This window comes from Mustela erminea, chromosome 1 (genome assembly GCF_009829155.1).
Source record: "Mustela erminea isolate mMusErm1 chromosome 1, mMusErm1.Pri, whole genome shotgun sequence".
Classification (NCBI taxonomy): domain Eukaryota; kingdom Metazoa; phylum Chordata; class Mammalia; order Carnivora; family Mustelidae; genus Mustela; species Mustela erminea.
In genome coordinates this window covers 8,534,799-8,556,630 of record NC_045614.1, presented here as the reverse complement: position 1 = coordinate 8,556,630, position 21,832 = coordinate 8,534,799, and the positions used below count along the sequence as shown (strand labels likewise).

Genomic DNA, 21,832 nt, shown 5'->3' with positions numbered 1-21,832 from the left:
TCCCCTAAGCCTACACATTCTGAACAGCATCTGGGGTCCCCACACCCTCCCCAACAATGGAAAGGAAACTGGGTGTGAGGGTGGTCATTCTCAGGCACAGGAAGCAGCAGGAGCAACAGTCCACAGGTGGAAGAGGTTCTTGGCTAGTTTATTTTCTCTCTGGAGGGGTCTTCAGGGAGAGCAGTCCCGGCTGCTCAGGCTGTGGAGAGAGAGTGGGTCAGGGCCCAGCTTAGTCCCAAGGACCCAAGGGCTGGAAATCAGGGAGCAGATGCCCAGGTTGGGAGCTTCAAGGGTCCTTCTGTGGCACTGGAGGGCAAGCCAGGAGAGAAAGGGTGGGGTAGGGCAGGGGAGGTTCCGTACCAGATGGGAAGGAGTGGCTTTTGATGAAGAGTGGCTGGGAACGGTCCTGGTCTGAGTCTGAGTCTGAGTCCCAGGAGGGGAGCAGAGGGCTCAGGCCTTGGTGCCCCCTGTAGCCTGCGGGAGCGACAGGTGCAATTCTAGCCTTTCACCCACAGACTCTGAATGTGACCCTTGAGTGGCATCGTGATCAGGGGCCTGTGTCCCTTACGTCACTTGAATGTGACCCAAGGTGATACCAAAGTATGACGACCTCAGGGACCCTTGAATTTTACTGCACAGATCCTTTAAAAATATCCCAGTGATCTTGAGTGACCCCGGGATGGAAATCTTAATGGGCCCCAAAACACCCCAACAGATGTGACCCCCAAATATAGCCTCTGAACATGACCGCCATGTGTGAAACTGGAGAATGACCCCCCTACAGCCCAGAGTGCACCTCATCCCCCCTCACCCTTGAGGTTCGAGGCCCTGAGGCAGCCCCCAGAGGATATGAGGCCATCAAAGGAGTTCTGCAGCATGTGCACAGCGGACCTGCAGGGAGACGGGGAGCTGGGGGTCCTGGGCGGGGGGAGGGGCATGGCGGGGACCAGGGGCGGGTGGTGCTGGTGGTGGTGGTGGTGGAGGTGAGTCCCAGGGGGAGAGGGAGGCCTGAACTCCGGTGTGGGGTGGTGAGGGGTTCCAGTTCTGGTAGTCACCGCTGGATCTGATTGGTGGGAAGGCAAGGCAGTTGAAGGTCAGGAGTCAGAGGTTAGTGTGGGGGCGGGGCATCACCATATGTCACTCAGCTCCTTTTGGAGGTCATCCCTCCAGGAGCCACTGCCTCCTGATGGCACCTCCTCGGTCTCCAGCCAGTTGGATGTCTCATACCCCTGCTGCTTCATCTTGGTCAGGACCTAAGGCCGGGGGTGGGAAGTGTGTGTGAGACAACAGTGGTAAGAACCAGAATGGTGAAAAGCGACCCTTATTTAGCACTGATGATATGTCAGACGGCCCTCAAAGTGTTTTGCACGCAGTCCATGCAGCTGCTCATACCCACTACACGGATAAGGAAACTGAGGCCCAGAGAGGTGAAGTGACTTGACCACAGTCCTGCAGCTGCTAAGTGGCAGAGCCGAGATTTGAACCCGTCCTTCTGGCTCCAGTATGACGGTGGAGGCCAGCAGAGAGTCCCATGTCCCCGACTCACATAGGGTCCCCGCCCTCTCCGCTCACCTTGCGGCACTTCACCTGCGTCTTCTGCATCTTCTGGATGTTCACCAGGTTCTCTGTGATCTCGTCCTCCTGAGCCTCTGTGGGGGGAGGGGACTCAGGGGGGCCAGAGCAGCAGAAGGACCCCCCTCCTGACCGTGGGCTCCAGGCACTCACGGAGCTTCTGATAGATGAAGGTCACCTCCTCCCGCACCAGCTCCAGCTCCTCCCACAGGAACTTCTTGCTGAGGGGACAGTGCAGCCTAGACCCACATTCCCTGCTCAGCCTTTGGCCTTCTATTTCCTGGTCTTCTGGTCTCCCTTTTGCCCACCCGCCTCCTCAAGCCTCCTGCAGCTGTCATGTTCCCATCCCCCTAGGATCTGTCCCCTCCCCAACCTGCCTGTCCACCTTGCCCCTCCTGCCTCTACTCCCCCACCTCTGATCTCCCAGCCCCTTGTCCCCTCCTCCTGGCCTCCAGCCTCCCATTCTCTCAGCCTCTCATTGTCTGGCCTCTGTCTCCCCACCTTCTGCCCCTCTGAACTCCCAAACTCCCCAGCATCTGCCAGCCTCAGTCTCTCCTCCCTCCGGCTTCCCATATCATGTCCAGTTTCCTGATCTCCTGGCCTCCCTCCCCATCTCATCTCCAGCTTCCGGTCTTCCTCCTCCTTCCTCCTGCCATCTGGCCTCCCAGCTTCCCACACTCCCCCACTGCCTCCTCACCCCCCCCCATCTTGTCCCTCAAACCTTCCATGGCCCCCAGGTCTCCTTACTCCGGCCTCTCCCATTTGTCTCATCCCACATCCCACCTCTGGCTCCCTCTCCTTGGCCTCCCTTCTCTCCCACAGCTTCCAGGCTGCCCTCCTGGTGACGCCCACCTGTCCCGGATCTCCTGGGCCAGCAGCTGCAGGCAACGAGTGGTGCGGGTCCTCTGCACCTCCTCGCTGTCACGCAGGGTCTTCTGTAGCCCCTGCAGGCCTTGAGCCAGGGCCCCATACAGCTCGTGGCGTCCCTGCTCCACACCCCACTTGGGTCCCTCCTTCTCTGTCTGGCGGCTTATAGGACTCAGCACCTCTGCAGATTAGATGGGATCATGACTGAGCCCCAACCACACATGAGCCCACCTTTGAATGCACCTGGCCCTAACCCTGACCAGAACCTGACCCTGACCCTGACCCAAGACCCACCCAACTTCTTTCACTTCGGGCTAACCCAGCTGACCCCAGCAGGACCAGCCTCCAGCCTGACTTTAACCCCTGGCCGGTCCTCACCTTCAAGCTGTTGGATCTTGATTTGCTGCAGGCAGCTCTCCTTCTCCAGCATGGTCACTGAGTGGTTCAGGAACTCAAAAGCCTGCGGGGAAGAGGTCAAGGTTGGGGGCAGGAGCAGGTGTGGGGGAACAGGGCCAGAGGTCGCCCAGGGCAGGGCAGAGGAGCCTCACCTTGGTCTGGGCCTGTAGCTGGGCCTTGAGTGACTCCAGTTCGCAGCGCAGGAGCTTCTGGGAGTCAGGAATCATCATGGTGGACTTAACTATGAGCAGAGGTAAGGGTCAGCTGAGGCTAGGAGGAGTCGGGGCAGGGGCAAGTTCAGGTCAGAGACCAGCAGAAGCTCAGGGGAGGGCGAGGGGTTGGGGGCTGTTGAGGTTGAGGGAGAGACAGGAGTGTGGGCCAAGGTCAGGGGCAAAACTCAGCTGAGGCTGGGGGAGGGCTAAGTGGGCACGGGTGGTGTGGCTCCTCCCAGGCTGGGACAGAGGGTGGGGGTAAAACCAGTGGGTCTTCCAAACATAGTCTTGTTGGGAGAGAAGTTTCTCACCTTTGACTTTGGAAGAGTTGGTCTCCAAGGGCTTCTAGGAAAGGAGGACATGTGGGTAGTAGAAATCCATCCCTGTGTTTCTCCTCGCACACCCCAACCCACTGTATGGGGTTGGGTGTGAACTGGGTCTGCTGAGTCCTGGGTGTCCCAGACCCCGAGTGCACCCCTCCCCCACTAGCCCACACATGGTCAGAAGTATACTCTTGTGGTTTGTCCCCTGTGTGTGCAGACCTGGAGGCCGCCCCCAACAGCACATCTGCAGAGCCCTGTGTCTGGACTGGGCTCAGGTAATGGCCCTCCTCCTTAAGGGCAAATGACATAGACAACATCTCCAGGGAGCTCCCACAGCCCCAAAGCACAACGGCACATAAGCATTGAAACACAACTACGGCCATGCAAGCTCAAACACAGCCATGCACACCAGGTGGTTAAGAACCTTAGAGCATCTACTCACACTCAACTCAGACACACAGCCATAACCACAGACCCACAGGCAGTCATGTCCAGAAACTGTCACAGGTTGTATCACTCACTAAGAAACACAACCACACATCCGCTCCATTCATCCCTTCATCCATTCATTTAAGACATTTTTAGTGTGGGCTGCCTGAGCGTTGGGTGCTGTTCTGGGTGCTGAAGTCACACATCATAAGGGTTCCTGAGAAAGACGCACCCCTCCCCCCGGGGTCCCTTCCCTAAGCCCCACAGCGGTAGAATGTGGTGTGGCTGGGAGGTGTTTCCCAGGTGGGGGTGACCTTAGTGGTGTTGTGATGCCTCTTCAGAAGGTCCTGATCATTACACTGCTCCCGCGAGTCTGGGCTCTGGAAGATGGGCGACCCATACGACTGAGGCTCCAAGTCCCTCTCTAGCCTCCAGTCTATACTCGGCACTGTGTTCTCAGAAGCAGCTGGCCCCACGATCTCTGGCTCTGGGGTCCTGGACCAGTGAATTGTATAATTCAAGGTCTTGTCTGAGGAAGAGCCTGAACAGGGGGGTGGTTTGGGGGAACGAAGTGGTGAGGGCTTTCTGAGGACCAACCCAGAGCACTCCAGCCCCTCCCAGCTCCCCAACCCCAGGGAAGCCGCTCAACAAACCCCAGTACTTGTCACACTTCCCGTTAGCAGGCAAACACCCGTTGGAGGGCAAGGGAGATGCGCAGTAGCAGGGTACAGAGTAGTCAGGGTCCTGGGGTAGGCCAGCCAGAAGAGGGTCGCTTCAACAGGGGGAAACAGGGGGCTGCACTGAGACCAGCCCCCAAGTCCTGACACTCCCAGACCTTCCCTAATACCCCAGAGAGGTCTCAGCCCTACACAGGGCCTCCCAGTTATGGCAGAAGCAGGAGCTGGATGAAAGATGATCCCTGCCCCAGGCACTGGGCTGGGTAGTGAGAAGGATCCAGAAGACCCCCACAGGAGAAAGTGAGGCCTCAGAAGAGCCTAAAAGCAAAAAAGGATCTTAACACTGGGCACTAATGGAAAGGCATTCCTGGCAGGAAACAGCATGAACAAAAGCTTGGAGGTGTGGAACCACATGCTGTGTGCTGGTAAATTCAGGATGGCTGAAGGTAGGGTCCAAGAGGAAGCAGGAGGAGGTCAGCAGGTCAACTCAAGCAAGGCCTTGAAAACCAAACTGGGGAATTTAGATCTGCCTCCCCAGGTAAAGTGGGAGCCATGGAGTATGGAGCAGGAGAGGCAAGGCATATCTATTTAGTAAATGTCAGCAGAACTGGAGTTGAAGCCCTGTGCTAGCTGAGGCTGGGAACCGGAGGAAACTCAGCTCTATAAAATCTTCCTTAATCCATTTTTTAAGCTCTTATTTTCTGAGCACCTCACTGAGTGCTGGGCAGTATCCTAAGCACAATCATCTTATGATTTGGGAGCTTTTCTTCTGCCCACAATGTTCTGGGCTACCCCTTCCAGAATCACTGTCCCAGGAAGCCCTTACTTCCAGAGGCAGTACAACATGATGATTAAGCCAGGGGACTCTCCAGCTGAGTGGCCTGGGTTCGAATCTTTTCTCTGCCCCTTCCCGTCTGTGTGATGTCGGCATTTTACCGAACCTGTCCATGCCTCAGTGCCCCCAACTGTATAAATGGAATGCCATACTAGCCACTTTACTGGGTTGTTGTGATTAAGTAAATTAACCTATGCCAGCACCTGACATACAGTGGTGGGAAAGTGTCCTCTAACGTCACACTGAGAACCTGGGAAATGGGACCAGAGGAGCCCTGGGAGGCTTGAAAGGGAAAAGAGAAGATGCATTTCTGAGCGTCAACTGCAGGCAGGTCCCCAGTCGAGCCCCCTTCTCTTCCCCTTAACCTTCCCCTTTCCCCTCCCGCGTCAAGTGCTTCTCACGCTACCTCCGAGAGAGTTCTCGGAGGGGAAGGGGGCGGGGTCATTAATCTGAGCCCCGCCCCTCGGGGCGAGAATCCTGCGCCCGCCGGGCTCCAGAACCCCTTCCACCCCCACCTACCACATACCACCTGCTCATGCTCTCCCCTCAAGGACCGCGAAGCCAGTCGGCTGTGACGCTGAAATTTGATCCCGTGGGGACACCATCGCATTAAAACGCGCGAAGCCTGAAGGTAGAGTCACAGAGAGGGGTGGGGCTGACATTTTAGCTCCGCCCCCGCCGATGCAGCCAAAGGTCTTATTGGCGCCTTCCTGTTTCCGCAGGTCTTAGGAGTCGCGGCGTAATTGGATAAAAACCAGGCTAGGGGGCGGGATTCCAGGCTGTTTTCCGCTAATCGATTAGTCAATATCTAAGAGGGTGGTACGGGAGGCGGCAGATCTACGATCCAATTGGCTTCGGGCTCAGCTGGGAGGCGGGATGAATGCTTGGGAGGGGACTGAAGAAGTCCGCGGCCCATCTGCGAGCACAGGAGTGAGGTAGCGAGCCTAGCCCACCCGGCCCCCGAGATCTGGCCTGGCACTTCTGTTCTCGGACTCCAGGGTGCTGAGGGTTGAGATCTGGGTGCAGTAACAGGGTCGGTGTCCTCGGGATGAGATTTGGGGTTTCCCGAGATTAGATGGCGTGTCCGGAGGTGTTTTGAGGATATTTCTGGTGATATTTGGGACCCTGAGATGTGACCAGGGGTCTTTACTGTTAGAATTAGGTCACTGGGCTGGTTTTGGGGAGTCAATGGGGGGGGATATCTGAATACCCAGAGCTGCGAGTTTGAGCTGCTGGGGCTAACTGAAATTTTTGGGTCTTGGAGACGGCGTGGATGCTGGGGTCCAGAGAGCCTGAGATCTTAAGGGCTGACATTTGGAGAGGTGGGGTTGGAGGTTGTCTCAGGATTGTTCTGGGTCTTCCCCACCCGCATGCCCGGGCTGGTAGCCCTTTATCTCTGCTGGGTTAGCTGTGACCCTGCCGTTAAGCATGGTCACAGGCTGAAGACCATGGGGCAAAGGTAAAACTCTGAAAGACCCAATGCCTCTTTCCCAGGCCTGCAAGATGGAGGAAGGTGGGAATCCAGGAAGCCTGACTAAGATGGTCCATCTACTGGTCTTGTCGGGGGCCTGGGGCATGCAAATGTGGGTGACCTTCATCTCAGGTAGGGACCCTCCACCTGAACATCATGGGTACCCAGGGTGTAGACAAGAATGAAAGGATACCTGGAAGTTTCCTAACAGGCATGTGGTTCCCTATACCCTACAGGCTTCCTGCTTTTCCGAAGCCTTCCCCGACATACCTTTGGCCTTGTGCAGAGCAAACTCTTCCCTTTCTACTTTCACATCTCCATGGGCTGTGCTTTCATCAACCTCTGCATCTTGGCTTCGCAACATGCCTGGACTCAGCTCACATTCTGGGAGGCCATCCAGGTATGCGGGCTTGGGCTCCACTGTCTTCTGGACATCCATTCCCAGAACCCCACTGAGTACCTATGGCTACCCCTTTGTGAGAATTAAAAAACAAACAAGCAACTGCACCTTCCTGGTGGATACAAAGCTGGGTTCTGGATACCCTTGAGCAGTGCACAGCCTGCACAACTATCCCTAGCAGCCCTATCTATTCCTCAGTGTCTCCCTGCTGGCTGCTGCTCCCTCTCTTTCCCCTGGCTGGGCCTGCTGCCAAGTTGTGGTGACTCAGCTAGGTTGGGGCAGTGACCCCAGCTCATTGTTTAAAAACCAGCCTGACTGGGAATTTACAGTCCCCCACACACTTCCCCAGGCACAAGGAAGGGAACCATCTCTGCATCTCATATTTCTCTATCCTGCCTTTCCCCTGCCCCCATTACGTTCCTCAGATGCGGGCAGGAAAGGCTTGACAAGGGTTTCAAGAATAATCCCAAAGAGACAGGATTTGGGGTAACTAGAAGTTCGAGGACTTTCTGTTCACTCCCGGTGGGCCCAATCTCAGCTTCTGGAGTCTGGTAGGGACCATTGAGGAGATGGGCCCTGTCTTAGACTCTTTTGGGGGGAAAGAGTTATGGTGCTCTGTCCCAATCTGGGGAAGAGAGGTTCTGGCCAGAGAGATACACCCAGGGTGGAGGCAAGGCTGTGTTTGGAAACTTCCAGTCTGGGTATCAGAGGAGGAAAGGCTCAGAAGGTTTTGGGTGAGGGGGTGAATAGAGGAGATGGTGACGGAACCTTTCCTTGGGAGCTTCTGGTTTGAAAGCTGGAGCTCTGTTTGGGGCCTCTAGAGTGGGTCTGGGGAAGGACAGGGAGGCCTAGCTTTAATCTAATCTAATGCTGTCTCATCCCCCTCTGGGCTTTGAGGATGCAGGAGGACCCTCCCTGGGACCCTTCCTTCCTGCCTCCCCAGCCTGACTCACCCTGTCCTCCTCCCATCACCCTGCCAGCTCTGCCTGATGCTCCTGAGCCTCTCAATGGCCGCCGTCAACGCCCGCTGGCTGGAGCCCCGCACCACAGCTGCCATGTGGGCCCTGCACAGGGTGGAGAAGGAGCGGGGTCTGGGCGGGGAGGTACCTGGAAGCCACCAGGGCCCCGATCCCTACCGCCAGCTGCGGGAGAAGGACCCCAAGTACAGTGTCCTCCGCCAGACCTTTTTCCGCTACCACGGTCTGTCCTCCATTTGCAATCTGGGCTGTCTCCTGAGCAATGGGCTCTGCCTTGCAAGCCTTGCCCTGGGCCTTGGGAGCCTTTAAAGCCCACTTCCTCTCCGGCCCTGCTGAGGCCCCAGATGTGAATAAACACTTCTTTGGAAAGGGCTGCTGTCATTTTTCTCCAGCTGGAAAGTGGGCAAGAGGGGTGGGCAAATGTAGAGCCGAGGGCCTCATTACCACAAACATGCGGCATGATCTGGGGTGTTAGCTGTTGCACACCCCAAGCTCTTCCTGTAACGGTGTGCCTTTATTGAGCACCTGCTGTGTGCCAGGCAGGGCACTAACCATGACACATTACTATATTACAGTAACAATAGCCAGTTCTGAGCCCCAGGGGACTATCCTGTTTTCCACCCCATCAACATTGGGGATGGCCACAGGACTCACTGTGGTGGCCAAGGAAGTGTGAAGAGTCACTTTTTTTTTTTTAATTTTATTTAGTTATTTGACAGATCACAAGTAGGCAGAGAGGCAGGCAAAGAGAGAGGAAGGGAAGCAGGCTCCCCGCTGAGCAGAGAGCCCGATGCGGGGGCTCGATGCTAGGACCCTGGAATCACGACCTGAGCTGAAGGCAGAGGCTTTAACCCACTGAGCCACCCAGGTGCCACTGAAGAGTCACTTTCAAAGAGAAGTGTGCAAGGCAGAGTGTGATGAGCTTCATTTTTTCTTCCCCACGATGACCGGTTGAGTGAGAAGCTCACCTCCGCCGTTGAGTGCCAGGGAGACTGTGGGGCTGCCTGTTACTGATCATATGCTGGCCCTTCCCGATGCATGTCATCTCCATACATCCGTGTGGCTCTTGGAGGGAGCTGCTATTGTTCCCACGAAGTAATGGGGACCCAGAGAAGCTCAGCAAGTGGCTTCAGATGTAGTCATTGGGATTTGACTCCAGCAAAGCCTGCAGATCTTCTCATGCCTTGAAGAAAATTCTGGGGCCTCACGTAAGGCCGGATGCCAAATTTCCTCGTGTCTGGCCTCAGGCAAAGAGGTGCCTTTCTCTGAGGCTCCATTTCCTTATCTGGAAAAGGTTCAATTCTAAGGGACCTGCGGAATATTTCGCAGGGACCTAGCCCTCTTTAGGGACCTAGCCCGCAGAGGCCTAGCTCGCACAGGCCTGTGAGGTAGGGATTCTTGTTAGGGACTGCTGGAGGGATGGGGGCAATAGGCCCCACTAGGTTAAGTAGCACGTCCAAAGTTAAACCGCGCTAGAAAGTGGGGGAGCTGGGATTCGAACCAGAATCCACGCTCTTCATTTTCCTGCAAAGAGTAGGAGCTCTACACATAGTTAGGAAAAGTGAAAAGTTTATTGTTGGGGGGCGGGCCCTAGGCTGCTCCCAGCTCCGTGCAGCGTCCAGCCCCTCCCCCCTCCCCCCCGACCCGCGTTCGCGAGCCCCGCCCCGGACCGGCCCCGCCCCGCCCCGCCCTCTCCGAGGAGTCGCCCCTCCTCCCCGGCCTGGGCGGAGCCGCGCGGAATCCGGGTGGCTGCTGGCAGCGGCGGTGGAGGTGGCGGTGGAGGTGGCGGTGGCGGCGGCGGCTGCGGGGTAGGCGTTGCGGCCGGGGCCAGACCGCAGCGAATTCGAAGAAGGAACGCCCGCGGACAGCGCCCCCCCGACGCGAGGTAACCCCTTCCGAGGGACCGCATCCCGCCCCGCACCTCCGAGTCCCAGCAGGTCTGGGGGGCCGGGGGCTAGAGGGGGGGCCCGGGGCCCAGGGAACAAAGGCGGGCGGTGGGGGAACGCCTCCTTCCCTCGCCCCCACCCAGCTGGGCTGCTCGGGGAGCGTTAATGGGGCGCGGGCGGGGCAGAGAGCCCAGCTGGGAACAGGAGATGGGACCATATGGTGATGGGAGGAAGCTCCTGAGCCCCCCTGCACTGGCGGGGGCGCCCCACATCCAGCAGGGGGACAGGGCCGAGCCCTCCGGGGACCCTTATCTAGTGCCAGGCGTGAGGGACGGTGGCCAGATGGTCAGGAAGAGGTGGGACCGGCTGACAGGTGGGCTGGGTCTGGGCCTGGGGAAAGGGCCCCAGTCTGGCAGCCCTGCCCAGCATGGGGAAAGGTTTCCTGCCTCTTGTCTTCCCCTCCTCGAACTCGTTCTCCCGGAACACCGGGTGGGGCTGAGGGCTGGGCAGGAAAGCGGGCAGGTTCGGTCCTCTTTTAAAATGGAAAAAAGCCCCACAGGCTGTTGAGAAATAGCTTTGCTAAGGGTTCCTCTGCCACTGTGCCCTCAGTTCACCCAGGCCTCCTGGAACCTCCCTGGGCAGCTCAAGGCGTGGCCATAGACAGCTGGGGAAACTGAGGCCTAGGGAGGCAGTGAGGGCTAAGGACCCAGATGAAGCAGCCCAGCTTCTTCAGATTAACAGGAAAGGAAGGATCAGGGGTAGAGGGGAGTGCGGCTTGCTTAGAGTTGAGGACTGTCACTGCAGACTCTGTGGGTTGGGGCTGGGGTGAGTCAGCCCTGCCCTGAGGGAGATGGGGCCCACCCCTTTGACAAATAGAAGGTGTCAGGACCCATTTGGGGCTAGAGCTGGGCTTTAAACCCGGGCTTTATCCGCTAAAACCCCCTTCCCTGTGGAGGCCAGGGATGGGGTTAAACTCAGCGTTGCGGCAGGGGGTGGGGGTGGTCAGGGCAGGTATCCCTGCCAAAGTCAACACCCAGGCCATGAGGGGGGGCTCTAGCCAGCTGGCAGGCCCCCCTCCCCCCAGCCCACACCTGGGCCAAGCCAGCTGCTCACTCTGGGGCAAAGTCCACACCTGTACCTTCTGCAGGGTCTGGCTCCTCAGTGGCCAGAGGAGGCACCCCATGTGCCCCCCACAGCCTGGGTCCTGGCATTGGATAAGTGTCCCCGTTTTCCAGAGGAGGACCCTGAAGGCCAGAGAGAGCAAGGGATGTTCTGAGGTCACTTGGCCTCCAAGGGGCAGAGTCAGGATTTGAATCCGGGTCTGGCGTATATGCTGGAGCCATTCCTCGTTTTATTTTTCTTCAGGACTCCAGGCCTCCCCGCCCCTCCAGAGGCTCTCTGCCAAGATGGCATCAGCTGGAGACCCCCCGACAGGCCCGCGGGATGCAGCCGACCAGAACTTCGACTACATGTTCAAGCTGCTGCTTATCGGCAACAGCAGCGTGGGCAAGACGTCCTTCCTGTTCCGCTATGCGGATGACTCCTTCACACCTGCCTTTGTCAGCACCGTGGGCATCGACTTCAAGGTCAAGACGGTCTATCGCCATGACAAGAGGATCAAGCTGCAGATCTGGGTGGGCCAGGCAGCCGTTGTGGATCTGGGGCAAAGGGACAGGGGTCTTTGTGCTGGCCCAGGAGGGGCTGGGGTTCTTCCAGAGACATCCCTGACAGGGTGGAGGGCTGTGGGGAGGGGCCCTGGGGGAGACAGAGTGGCCCAAAGTCAGGGAGGGGGCTTGGGGTAGGTGTGAAGAGTGGGGGAGGGGCGGATTATCTCAAAGGTGACTTCATCAGGATGAGGAGACTATGCTCTGCCCTATAGGGTCTGAGGGGCAGACAGCTGCTAACCCAAGGCGGGTTAGAAGTCCTGGTGACCAGTGGGGAAGAGGTGTGGGTCCCATTGCAGGATCCCCCACAGACCTGTGTGCTCCTCAGAGACATGCTCTCGCTCCCAACATGGCCGCCGCCGATGATGATGAGCGTGGTGTTGCGCACCAGGGTGTCAGCATGGAAACCGCACTCTCTGGCCCAGGTGGCGCTTGTATGGGGTCATGGAGTCTGTTCTTCGAGATGAGGTCCAAGTCTGTGAGAGGCCACTGACCCCTCAGACTGGGAACTCCACAGAGGCAGGGCCATGCCTTCCATCAGGTTGGGGCTGTGAGCACTGGGTGGTGGCCTGCTTAGGGCCCTGCAGGGGTGGCGTGTGAAACAGGGTAGCTTCTGGTGGCCTGACCCTGCTGTGTGTCTAGGACACGGCGGGCCAGGAGCGCTACCGCACCATCACCACAGCCTACTACCGCGGAGCCATGGGCTTCCTGCTCATGTATGACGTGGCCAACCAGGAGTCCTTCGCTGCCGTGCAGGACTGGTGAGTGCTCGCAGACCACTGACACCCTGACCTTCAGCCTATCCCTTTGACTCTCCCATTTCTAGCCTCATGGCCCTCAAACTCCACAGGGCCACGCAGATCAAGACCTACTCCTGGGACAACGCTCAGGTGATCCTGGTGGGGAACAAGTGTGACCTGGAAGATGAGCGGGTCGTGCCTACTGAGGATGGCCGGAGGCTCGCCGATGACCTCGGTTAGTGCCCAGCCTGGGCCCCAGAACCAAACCCCAATCCCCACCCTTAAGGCCCGGGTCCAACCACAGGGTTGCCCTTTGAGGCTCTGCTCAGAAAAATACCCACAGGTATGCCACCTTCTGCATTTAATTTCAGGGAATTCAGTGACAGATCCTTCCCACTGTCCTGGGAACCCAGACTGGGCAAAAACATTGCTGGAAATGTACCCTCCAAACATCCCACTTGTGTGGGAAGTGGCGAGTGTCTCAGATCACAGCACTGTTGGCGGGAGGGACAAGAACTGTTAGCAACCTCCTGAAAATCTCACGGCGGGGACGTCTCGAAACATAGAGCACAGTCACGTGGCAGAGCACTACGCAGATGTGAGAAGGGACAGACGTGTTCTTTACGCTCTGCTGTGGCAACATCTCTGGGATACGGGGCTCAGGGAAGAGCGAACGGCAGAGAAGTGGGCTTGGCTGCTTCCTTTAGTTCGCAGCTCAGCAAATGTTTTCTCGAAGGGCCAGACAGGAAGTAATCTGCAGGCACAGAGTCACTGCCAGCACCCTCAGCTCCACCTGGAAGCAGCCAGCGAGCTTACACGAAGGAATGTGACCGTCAGTAAGACCTGGCTGACAAAAGTAGGTGATGGGCCAGATCTGGCCTGTGACTCAGAGTTTGCTGACCCCTGCAGGAGTGTATAAAAATATATATGAATAAGAATATACACTTAGGTTTGCCCAAAGAAACTCCAGAAGGATATGGAAACATCTAGTAACAGGGGTGGCCCGTGTGCATCCAAGAACTGGGGACCAGGGCACTGGGATGGGAGGAGGAGTTTTCAGGCTACATTTTTGAATTACATAAATGGAAATTTAGGCTAAAAGGAAATTTTTTTTTTAAGGTTTTATTTATTTAAGAGAGAGAGTGCATGAGTTGGGGGGAGGGGCAGAGGGAGAAGCAGACTCCCCACTGAGTGGGGAGCCTGAAGCAGGGCTCTATCCAGGACCTCAGGATCATGACCTGAGCTGAAGGCAGATGCTGGACTGAGCCACCCAGGCGCCTCTAAGCTAAAAGGAAATCTTTCCTGGAGTATTCTAGAATTCAAAGCCCTCCATAGAACTTTCGTTGCAGGAGGCAACGTAACCACCACCGCAGGGGAGGGCTTGTAAGAATCCAGACTCAGGAGCTCGATTCCCATTCTGCAACCCAGTAGCTGTGTGACCTTGGGCACATCGCCTCCCCTCTCTGTGCTTCCATTTCTCCATCTGGAAAACAGAGTGAAAACCGTGTCTCCTTCAGGGCGCTGTTAGAAAGATGAAATAAGCCAACATGGGCCCTGATTGCACATTAACCTGTATTCGTTCTCCATCACCTTGTGATCTTGCTTTTGGTAATTTCATCTGTCTGGGCCTGTGCTTCCACTTGTGTGAAATGGAGGTTACGAGAGCCCCAGCTCATCAAGCTGTCGTGGGGACTAAACGAATATGACATAAGGCCGGTGTCACAGTCTGGCACACAGGCGGTTGTATCTGAGTGTTAGCTAGCATGATTGTGAACTCTTTTTTTTTTTTTTTTTAAAGATTTTATTTACTTATTTGACAGACAGAGATCACAAGTAGGCAGAGAGGCAGGCAGAGAGAGAGAGGAGGAAGCAGGCTTCCTGCTGAGCAGAGAGCCTGATGCGGGGCTCGATCCCAGGACCCTGGGATCATGACCTGAGCTGAAGGCAGAGGCTTTAACCCACTGAGCCACCCAGGCACCATGACTGTGAACTCTTGTTGATGCTTGCACACAAAGCTGTAGGCACCCCATAACGGCCCACAGATCCTCAAATATTTACTATCTGGCCCTTTACAGAGAAAGTTCAGGGACCCTGGACTACACACAGTCTTCTTTTTTTCTTACCAACTATTTGTTGGACAGACTGGGTCTTTGTTCGAGGGAATCTCCCATTTGAGATCTGGCTGTCTGCTCCCTTTTGGTGTGATTGAACTTGCTCCCCTGTTCCCTGGGCTTTCTGGGCGCTTCAACTAGGGTCTCGTTTCCAGCTGTGATGGGGAGTCAGCCTGTACAATTGGGGCCTAGATCCCCAGTCAGTCATAGAACTGGTGAAATCAGCTACGATTCCCATCCTTGGGCTGGATACTTACAGATGTTGCCCCCACCTTGCAGAGAACATCTAGCGACTAGGGGTGAGGGGGCTTCCAACTCCATCATAAAGTTTAAAATACTGGTGTACGGAGCGGGAGACAGAATTTGATGCACGCGTGTACGTGCAATACCCCCTACAAACCCAACCCCAGTAATTGTGTACTTGTATTTTTTTTTTTTTAAAGTGGAAAGCAAAATATCAAAACACCAGTAGTAATTGCTTCTGGATCATGAGATTATAAATAGCTTTTCTACTCATCTGGATATTTTTTGGTGGTTTCTAACTTTAATTAATTTATTCACTATTTATAATCAGAAAAAAAAATAGCATTACAAAAAGAACTCAGATTGTTTGAGGCAGAGCCATGCACAGATAAGGAAATGCCAAGCATGGGACGCCTGGGTGGCTCAGTCGGTTGGGCACCTGCCTTTGGCTTGGGTTGATCCTGGGGTCGAGTCCCACATTGGTCTCTCTGCTGGGCGGGGACCCTGCTTCTCCCTCTGCCTGCCATTCACCATGCTTGTATACTCTCTCTTTCTCTCTCTCTCTCTGATAAATAATTAAATAAAATCTTAAAAAAAAAAAAAAAAAGGTAATGCCAGGCTTGCCTAGGAAGACAGTGGTGTGACAGTGATGATCAGTAGGCTTGGGGTAGAAGATTTGAGTTCATGCTCTGCCTCTGTCATTCAATCCATCATTCAGCGAATAGTTTCCAAGCACCTGCTCTGTGCCAGGCACAAGACAAGGCTCCTGCCCTCCCCAACCTGGCGTTCTAGTAACAGAGACGGCTAGTAAATGGATAATTACACACACATAATTCTTTAATTGTAATTGCATTTTTATAGTACAGCATGACAAGTGCTGGGAGAGGGCTGTGTTTACCCTGCACTGTGTAATGGGGTGGGTGTTTGAATTTCTGGCCCAGCTGGGTGGGTGTTGTGGGTGTGGATGTTATCTCGGACCATTCCGGGCAGTAACCCCCTGTAGGCAGAGCCTGAGCCAGCTTTTTAGGGGTACAAGAAGGATTGCCATGTACCCCTTTATTGTTAGGTCGGCAGCCCACTTTTTGTAGCTGAGGGACCATGGGCGAGTCCCCAGAGCCTTTGTACTACCTTCTAGCTTTTGGAGGACAAACTTTTGTAAATTTAAAAAAAAAATGTTTATTTTTTATTTTTTATTTTTATTTTTGATAGAGAGAGTGGGGGGCAGAGGAAGAAGGAGCTTGGTTCCATCCCAGGCCCTGAGATCATGACCTGAGCCAAAATTGAGCATTCAACGTTTAACCCACTGAGCCACCCAGGCACCCAGGATAAGCTTTTTGTTTTTAAATGAAAGACAAGTTAGGGGCACCTGGGTGTTTGCTGCAGCTGCTGCTTATTTATTACCATTATTGCTACTGCTTTTTAAAAATTATTTATTTATTTATTTGACAGACAGAGATCACAAGTAGGCAGAGAGGCAGGCAGAGAGAGAGAAGAAGAAGCAGGCTCCCCGCTGAGCAGAGAGCCTGATGCGGGGCTCAATCCCAGAACCCCAGAATCATAACCTGAGCTGAAGGCAGAGGCTTTAACCCACTGAGCCACCCGGGTGCCCCGAGATTTTATTGATTTATTTGAGAGGGTGAGAGCACACTTGAGCATGGGCACAAGCAGGGGAGGGGCAGAGGAAAAGGAAGAAGCAGGATTCATCCCAAGGACTTGAACCCAAGGCCCCAGGATCATCACCTGAGCCAAAGGCAGATGCTTAGCTGACTGAGCCACCCAGGTGCTCCTCATTATTGCCACTTTTAATATGTTCTGTGGGTCAAGACTGTGGGCATCGCAGACGCCCTGTGGACGCTGGGAAACCCACCATTTGTTACATGCCTGCTGGGTCCTGGAACATTACTAGCTAGACTTGCAGCCATTGCTTTGTGACAAAGAGACTGTTGGCATAGCCCCAACAGGGGCTGCTGCCACAGACTTTTATCAGCATCAGCATTTTTCCCTTTTTACAGATGAGCCAACTGAGGCTTCGAGAGACCAAGGCACTCGGTCAAGGTCTCACAACCGCATGAAGGGCAGACCTGGGCTTGGAGACCAGGTTTGGGTGATGTCACAGCCCCGGCTCTGCCCTCCGGGGTCTCACTGCTGTTCCCACCTCGTGTCCTTCCAGGTTTTGAGTTCTTCGAGGCCAGCGCCAAGGAGAACATCAATGTGAAGCAGGTCTTTGAGCGCCTGGTGGATGTCATCTGTGAGAAGATGAATGAGTCCCTAGACCCCAGCTCCAGCCCGGGGAGCAATGGGAAAGGCCCGGCCTTGGGGGACACCACGCCCCCTGAGCCCAGCAGCTGCAGCTGCTAGAGATGGTCCCCAATCCCTGCCTACCCCTTCCGGCCTTGGCAGGGACTATGACTGAGGCATGAGCCACAAGGGCTGTTTCCAAGCTCAGGGTGCCCCCTTCCCTCCCGCCGGCTGCCCTGGCTCTTGCATGACCTCCGACTTGCCTGAAGAGCCTTAACACAAGCTCCAGGCCCTGGGGATTCTGCATGGCAGAGTCTGGGGGCACTGACATGCACGAGCTTGCTGCCTTTCAGGAATCCTAACAGAGGGAGGGTGGGCAGTGTGTCCCCCCGGTCTGGTGGGAGGGCCTCCACAGTGCCTTCTGGGGTTAGAACTCTCATCCTGGTCCATTCTCTGTGAGGCATTGCCTGGTGTTCACCAGCTGGTGGAAGATGCTTCATCGTCTTCCTCCTGTAGGGTGGGTCCTCAGAGTTCATCCCTGGGGACGTGGAAGGCGATGCCTTTCTCGGAGGCCCCTGGTGTGGTCCCAGGCCTGCCTGTGAAACTCCTCAGCCCTCAAGCTTCCAAGGCAGGGAGGTGATTTTAGCCCCCGCAGACCCTTCCCTGCTGGCCTGCAGACCCTCTGCCTGTGCAAGCCGAATTAGAGCAGCTTTCCCATTGTAAAGGGACAGGAAGTCAGAGCCCCCTCACCCCAGCTTCAGGGACCCCAGAAGTGCCTTCTGAGCTTCCCCAGGATTTCGCATCACCCACACTCCCGCCACTGTTTTGACTTATCTACTGTAGCATCTCCGATCCCTGGAATGAATTCTGGAATTCTGGGCCCCATCAGGCTGGGCAGAGGATGGCCCAACCCGTGGAGTTCCCACTCGGGACTTTTTGCTGGAAGTTAACCTCAGAGCCAGGAGCCTGGGCCCTCCCACCCATACCTGCCTCTCCCGGGCCCCATTTGGCTGGTGATGTTTTAAGCAAGGTCTTTCCACATCTCACATCCTGCTAGAGAAGGAAATTGAGCAATGTTCCCATCGCTGGCCCTTGCGGGCAACCTGTCAATGGAAGGACTTGGGCTCCTCCCCATCAAGGACCCTTGAAGACCCAGAGCCCTGTTTCCTGAGCCACATCATCAGTGGGGACCAGAGAGGTGATGTTTCCTACTAATGGAGGAATGGAGGATGTTTCTCCTAAGGGAAGCTGTAGGGTTGGGCTGAAGGGGCAAGAAGGCAAGATTGGGTAATTACTGTTGCTACACACTCTTCACAGATGTGCTTGGGAGTGGCGGGCTGATGGCAATGGGCTGGGATTCAGTGTCCCTGGTTGACACATGATCGGGGGTCCCCAGCTGGCAGGGGCTCCTGCTGGGAGCTTATGTGCAGTCTGGGGATCTCTATCTTGATCTCCACCCCACCCCCACTCCAGCTCAGTGGCCTTCCTGCCCACCCAAGTCCAAACTCCAGTGGCCTGGCTCCTGTATATGGCCCGGAACACCAGCTAACATCCCAGAATTTGACAGACCCAGGGAGGATGGTCTAAACAGATGGTTTGAGTTCCACCCCCAGGCCCTGCCACCAAAACCACTTGCTATACAGCTTTAAAAATCTCAGCCTCCTCCTCCTGCAAGCCAGGAAGATCTGGTTCAAGTGGAACTTGGCTCTTTCTAGAAGCTCTGCTTTGAATTTATTTCTAGAGGGCCCAATTCGTCCCTTACCAAGGGCTGCCCTTAGATCTTCAAAGTGAGGGCATCTCTGTAAGTCAACAATCCAGATGACAGGTGAAATGGTCAAGTTCCTGGAAACACATACAGTGAGTCTGGGGAATGTTTGGGGGCAGGAGTCAAAAATGTTGGTTACTTTAACATAAAAGAGAAATTAAAGCAGCTATTTAAAAAAAAAAGAAGAAGCAGCCTGTTAAGATGCACCATGGGCTGTCAAGATTCTGTGGGCTAGTCCATTTTCCTTAAGCTGCTTGCCAGAAAAAAAAAAAAATGATTGATCAAAGTGCCATTATCTAAGGGACAAGCCAACTTGTCATAGCCCGCATGATAAGGGGGGGAAAAAAAAAAAAGCTCTGGTTGTGCCTTCCCCTTGACGTGAAGTAAGCCTCGTGTTTATATGTGATTTTTGGACAGTTGCGCTTTAAGTAGTAACAGACAGCTAGCTGCCCCTTGGTCTTCTCAAAATTGGGAATAATGTAGGAAAGGGTTTTTTTGTTTGTTTCTTCTAAAAATATAAGTTTTTATTTTATAATTTTGGGTGGGAGGCTTCACTCACGACAGTCTCTGGGGAACAAAAACCACTGTCCTGGGAGATCCCATGGGCACAGGGGTGGCAGCAGTGGCTGGTCGGAGGGATGGAGATTTGTTGAGTTTACAAACAAAAATGAAGCCAGAGGCTGTGGGAAAACCACATTTTAACTCCAAGGGGACTGGGGTCTGGAGAGGGAGCCTGAGACTGGGTCCTACATTCTCAGCATTGGCTTTAAGCAGTTCATTTTTCCACGGCCATGACCACAGTTGGGGATTTGGGGTTCTGCTTTTTCATTTTCTTTCTTTCTTTGGCCTTCTCAGAGATCATGCTCTTGGGTCTTTCTCTCCTATCTGTTCCAAAAGGCAAGTAAGGGGCAAAATTTGGACTCCGTGTTGAAGCAGTAATTCCACGAACTGGCTTCTCCCTTATGATCCCCAAACACTACGGAGTGAGCTCCCAACTTGGGTCATTTCTGTACCAGACATGGTTCTCCCGTGGAAGAAATTCTTTGGTGTCCACTCGGAAAGACAAGCACGTTTATCCACAAGAGGAAATAAAGCCGTCTGTCCCTGTGCAATTTTTCTTTTACTGCTGTTAGTGAGAAGTGGTTTTCAGGAAGAGGATAGTTGACTTACAGCCAAGGAGATGCTGGGTTGAGGGCCAGGTGAAATGCAGCAGAGTATGGATCAGGCTAGGGAGAAGGCTCAGGTCTGGGGCTTCAGGAGCCAGGCTTCATGCCCACCAGCTTGGCCCTGGAAAGTTTGCTGTGTGGAAGGGAGGGTGATGTTGCCCCAACTAGTCCTAGTAAGATGATCTGTACCCGCCCCCGCGGCAGCTGGTGGGATCCTGTCCATACCGGAACTGTCCATTGCTCCTCCACTCAGTAAAAGCCTGGGTCTTCCCTGCACTCACAAGGTCCTCCATGATCTGACTTGTTAGATCATGTTCTCAGTTCTTCCCACTTGCCCCCCACATTTGCTCTGCTGCAGTCACATTGGCCTTGTTGCTATTTGAACACACCAGGCCCCTGCCTCAGGGCATTTGCACCGACTGTTCTGTCTGCCTGAAGTCAAATGGCTCCTCTCACTCACCTCCTCTTTCAGACCTTTGTGCAAATCTCACTTTCCCATTGGCCCCCCTTTCCCTCTGTCCCCTCCCTGTTTGGTACTGCAGCCTCTCTGCAGCATTTCCGGTGTCCTTTTCCTGTGTCCTCCTCCCCATAGCTTCTAGAATGGAAACTACTATATAATTTACTTGTTTAACTTAACAAGTGTGCCTTTCAATATAATATCAGTTCTTCAAATGTATTTTTCACTACCACACCCAGCTCAGTTCCTGTTTGATACAATTAAAAAACCAAAATTTGGTTTTTATTCCTGGCGTGGCACACAGCTCCTAAATCCTTGGAACTTCTCAAGCGATAAGAATGTCTTTTGTATGCTAATGAGAGGCCTGGAGTCTCTAGGTGGCTTAGGATGGGGGCTGCTGTCCAGAAAGACCAAGCCATGGGACCCCCGGGTGGCACTCCTGGGAGTCCTCTCTCTAGCTCACTAGCTCTCTCCCTGACAAATAAATTTTAAAATTTAAAAAAAAAGAAAAAAGACAAAGCCAAGACTAGAGGGTGGGAGCCTTGAGCCCAGCCACCTGACTGGGAAGTGGAGGGAAGACAAGCTGGTGATTGAGTTAATCACCAATGGCCAGTGATTTTATCCATCATACCTAAATGATGAGATTTCCATAAAAAGCCTAAAAATGAGGGGCCTGGCTGGCTCAGTCCATTAAGTGCTTTCGGCTCAGGTCATGATCTCAGGGTCCTGGGACGGAGCCCCAGGTTGGCTCCCTCTTCAGCCCTGCTTCTCCCCCCAACCCCTCTCCTTCCCCTCCCCCACCCCCTGCTTGATTCAGAGAGTTTCTAGATTAGAAACCCATCAAGGTGCTAGAAAGGAGGCATGCTGGGAGAGGACATGGAAGCTCCGCCCCTTCTCCATATTGTACCCTATGCGTTTGGCTGTTTCTGATTTTCATCCTTTCATAATTAAAAATTGTAACTAAAGTGTTTAGGGAGCACTGCGAGATTTTAATTATCAAGACTGACAGGGAAGGGGGATTGTTGGAGCCCCCGATTTTGGAGCCAAGTCAGACAGAAGTATGGGTCACCCTGAGACCCAATACTTGAAACCCGCATCTGAAGAGGGGGCAGTCTAGTCGGACTGAGCCCTAAAGTTTGTGTATCTGCCTCAATACTGGGTAGTTAATATCAGAACTGAACTCTAGGACACCCCATTGGTGCCCCGAGAGAGTGGTTTGGTGTGAAACCCCTACACACACACAAACACACATTTGGTGTCAGAAGTGTTCTGAGAGTGGCGCCTGGGTGGCTCAGTGGGTTAAGCCTCTGCCTTCGGCTCAGGTCGTGATCCCAGAGTTCTGGAATCAAGCCCTACATCGGGCTCTCTGCCCGGCAGGGAGCCTGCTTCCTCCTCTCTCTCTG

At 54.5% G+C, this 21,832-nt stretch overlaps 3 protein-coding genes across 8 annotated transcripts; 2 read left to right on the top strand and 1 right to left on the bottom strand.

Moving 5' to 3' along the window:
• Positions 1 to 84: 84 nt before the first annotated feature.
• On the bottom strand, positions 85 to 5,957 carry CCDC159 (coiled-coil domain containing 159). Of its 2 annotated transcripts, XM_032311707.1 has the most exons (11): positions 5,838 to 5,957; positions 3,359 to 3,392; positions 2,988 to 3,076; positions 2,818 to 2,899; positions 2,425 to 2,620; positions 1,726 to 1,793; positions 1,573 to 1,649; positions 1,132 to 1,253; positions 812 to 891; positions 361 to 474; positions 85 to 199 (listed from the first exon to the last, which is right to left on the bottom strand). In XM_032311707.1, the coding sequence occupies exons 1-11, from the start codon at positions 5,919 to 5,921 to the stop codon at positions 195 to 197; spliced, it is 951 nt and encodes a 316-aa protein (XP_032167598.1). In that variant the 5' UTR covers positions 5,922 to 5,957; the 3' UTR covers positions 85 to 194. The 2 variants fall into 2 exon arrangements, with proteins under 2 accessions (XP_032167598.1, XP_032167590.1); XM_032311699.1 differs by lacking the exons at positions 85 to 199; positions 361 to 474; positions 812 to 891 and adding exons at positions 4,114 to 4,340; positions 4,461 to 4,571 and having other exon boundaries at positions 961 to 1,253; positions 1,726 to 1,811; positions 5,831 to 5,957.
• Positions 5,958 to 5,975: 18 nt separating this feature from the next.
• TMEM205 (transmembrane protein 205) lies at positions 5,976 to 8,528 on the top strand. 4 transcript variants are annotated; one of them, XM_032311665.1, is made up of 4 exons: positions 5,976 to 6,033; positions 6,806 to 6,914; positions 7,019 to 7,182; positions 8,087 to 8,528. In XM_032311665.1, exons 2-4 carry the CDS (start codon positions 6,815 to 6,817, stop codon positions 8,507 to 8,509), a joined length of 687 nt encoding a protein of 228 aa, XP_032167556.1. In that variant the 5' UTR covers positions 5,976 to 6,033; positions 6,806 to 6,814; the 3' UTR covers positions 8,510 to 8,528. The 4 variants fall into 4 exon arrangements, with proteins under 4 accessions (XP_032167556.1, XP_032167555.1, XP_032167558.1 ...); XM_032311664.1 differs by lacking the exon at positions 5,976 to 6,033 and adding an exon at positions 6,040 to 6,246; XM_032311666.1 differs by lacking the exon at positions 5,976 to 6,033 and adding an exon at positions 6,042 to 6,246 and having other exon boundaries at positions 8,163 to 8,528.
• A 1,356-nt stretch (positions 8,529 to 9,884) lies between these two features.
• RAB3D (RAB3D, member RAS oncogene family) lies at positions 9,885 to 19,918 on the top strand. Of its 2 annotated transcripts, none has more exons than XM_032311661.1 (5): positions 9,885 to 10,044; positions 11,411 to 11,679; positions 12,352 to 12,470; positions 12,560 to 12,684; positions 16,974 to 19,918. In XM_032311661.1, the coding sequence occupies exons 2-5, from the start codon at positions 11,452 to 11,454 to the stop codon at positions 17,159 to 17,161; spliced, it is 660 nt and encodes a 219-aa protein (XP_032167552.1). In that variant the 5' UTR covers positions 9,885 to 10,044; positions 11,411 to 11,451; the 3' UTR covers positions 17,162 to 19,918. The 2 variants fall into 2 exon arrangements, with proteins under 2 accessions (XP_032167552.1, XP_032167554.1); XM_032311663.1 differs by having other exon boundaries at positions 9,885 to 10,096.
• Positions 19,919 to 21,832: the final 1,914 nt, after the last annotated feature.

What these genes read in the sequence shown, in the direction of transcription:
- RAB3D (XM_032311661.1), top strand. Translation starts at nt 11,452, where the DNA reads ATGGCATCAGCTGGAGACCCCCCGACAGGCCCGCGGGATGCAGCCGAC. An exon ending in TTCGCTGCCGTGCAGGACTG is followed by an intron (nt 12,471 to 12,559) that starts GTGAGTGCTCGC and finishes CAAACTCCACAG; the next exon opens with GGCCACGCAGATCAAGACCT. An exon ending in GAGGCTCGCCGATGACCTCG is followed by an intron (nt 12,685 to 16,973) that starts GTTAGTGCCCAG and finishes GTGTCCTTCCAG; the next exon opens with GTTTTGAGTTCTTCGAGGCC.
- CCDC159 (XM_032311699.1), bottom strand. Translation starts at nt 5,921, where the DNA reads ATGCGATGGTGTCCCCACGGGATCAAATTTCAGCGTCACAGCCGACTG. An exon ending in CTTCATCTATCAGAAGCTCC is followed by an intron (nt 1,650 to 1,725) that starts GTGAGTGCCTGG and finishes CTCCCCCCACAG; the next exon opens with AGGCTCAGGAGGACGAGATC. An exon ending in CGCAGGTGAAGTGCCGCAAG is followed by an intron (nt 1,254 to 1,572) that starts GTGAGCGGAGAG and finishes CCCCGGCCTTAG; the next exon opens with GTCCTGACCAAGATGAAGCA.
- TMEM205 (XM_032311665.1), top strand. Translation starts at nt 6,815, where the DNA reads ATGGAGGAAGGTGGGAATCCAGGAAGCCTGACTAAGATGGTCCATCTA. An exon ending in GTGGGTGACCTTCATCTCAG is followed by an intron (nt 6,915 to 7,018) that starts GTAGGGACCCTC and finishes TATACCCTACAG; the next exon opens with GCTTCCTGCTTTTCCGAAGC. An exon ending in CATTCTGGGAGGCCATCCAG is followed by an intron (nt 7,183 to 8,086) that starts GTATGCGGGCTT and finishes TTGAGGATGCAG; the next exon opens with GAGGACCCTCCCTGGGACCC.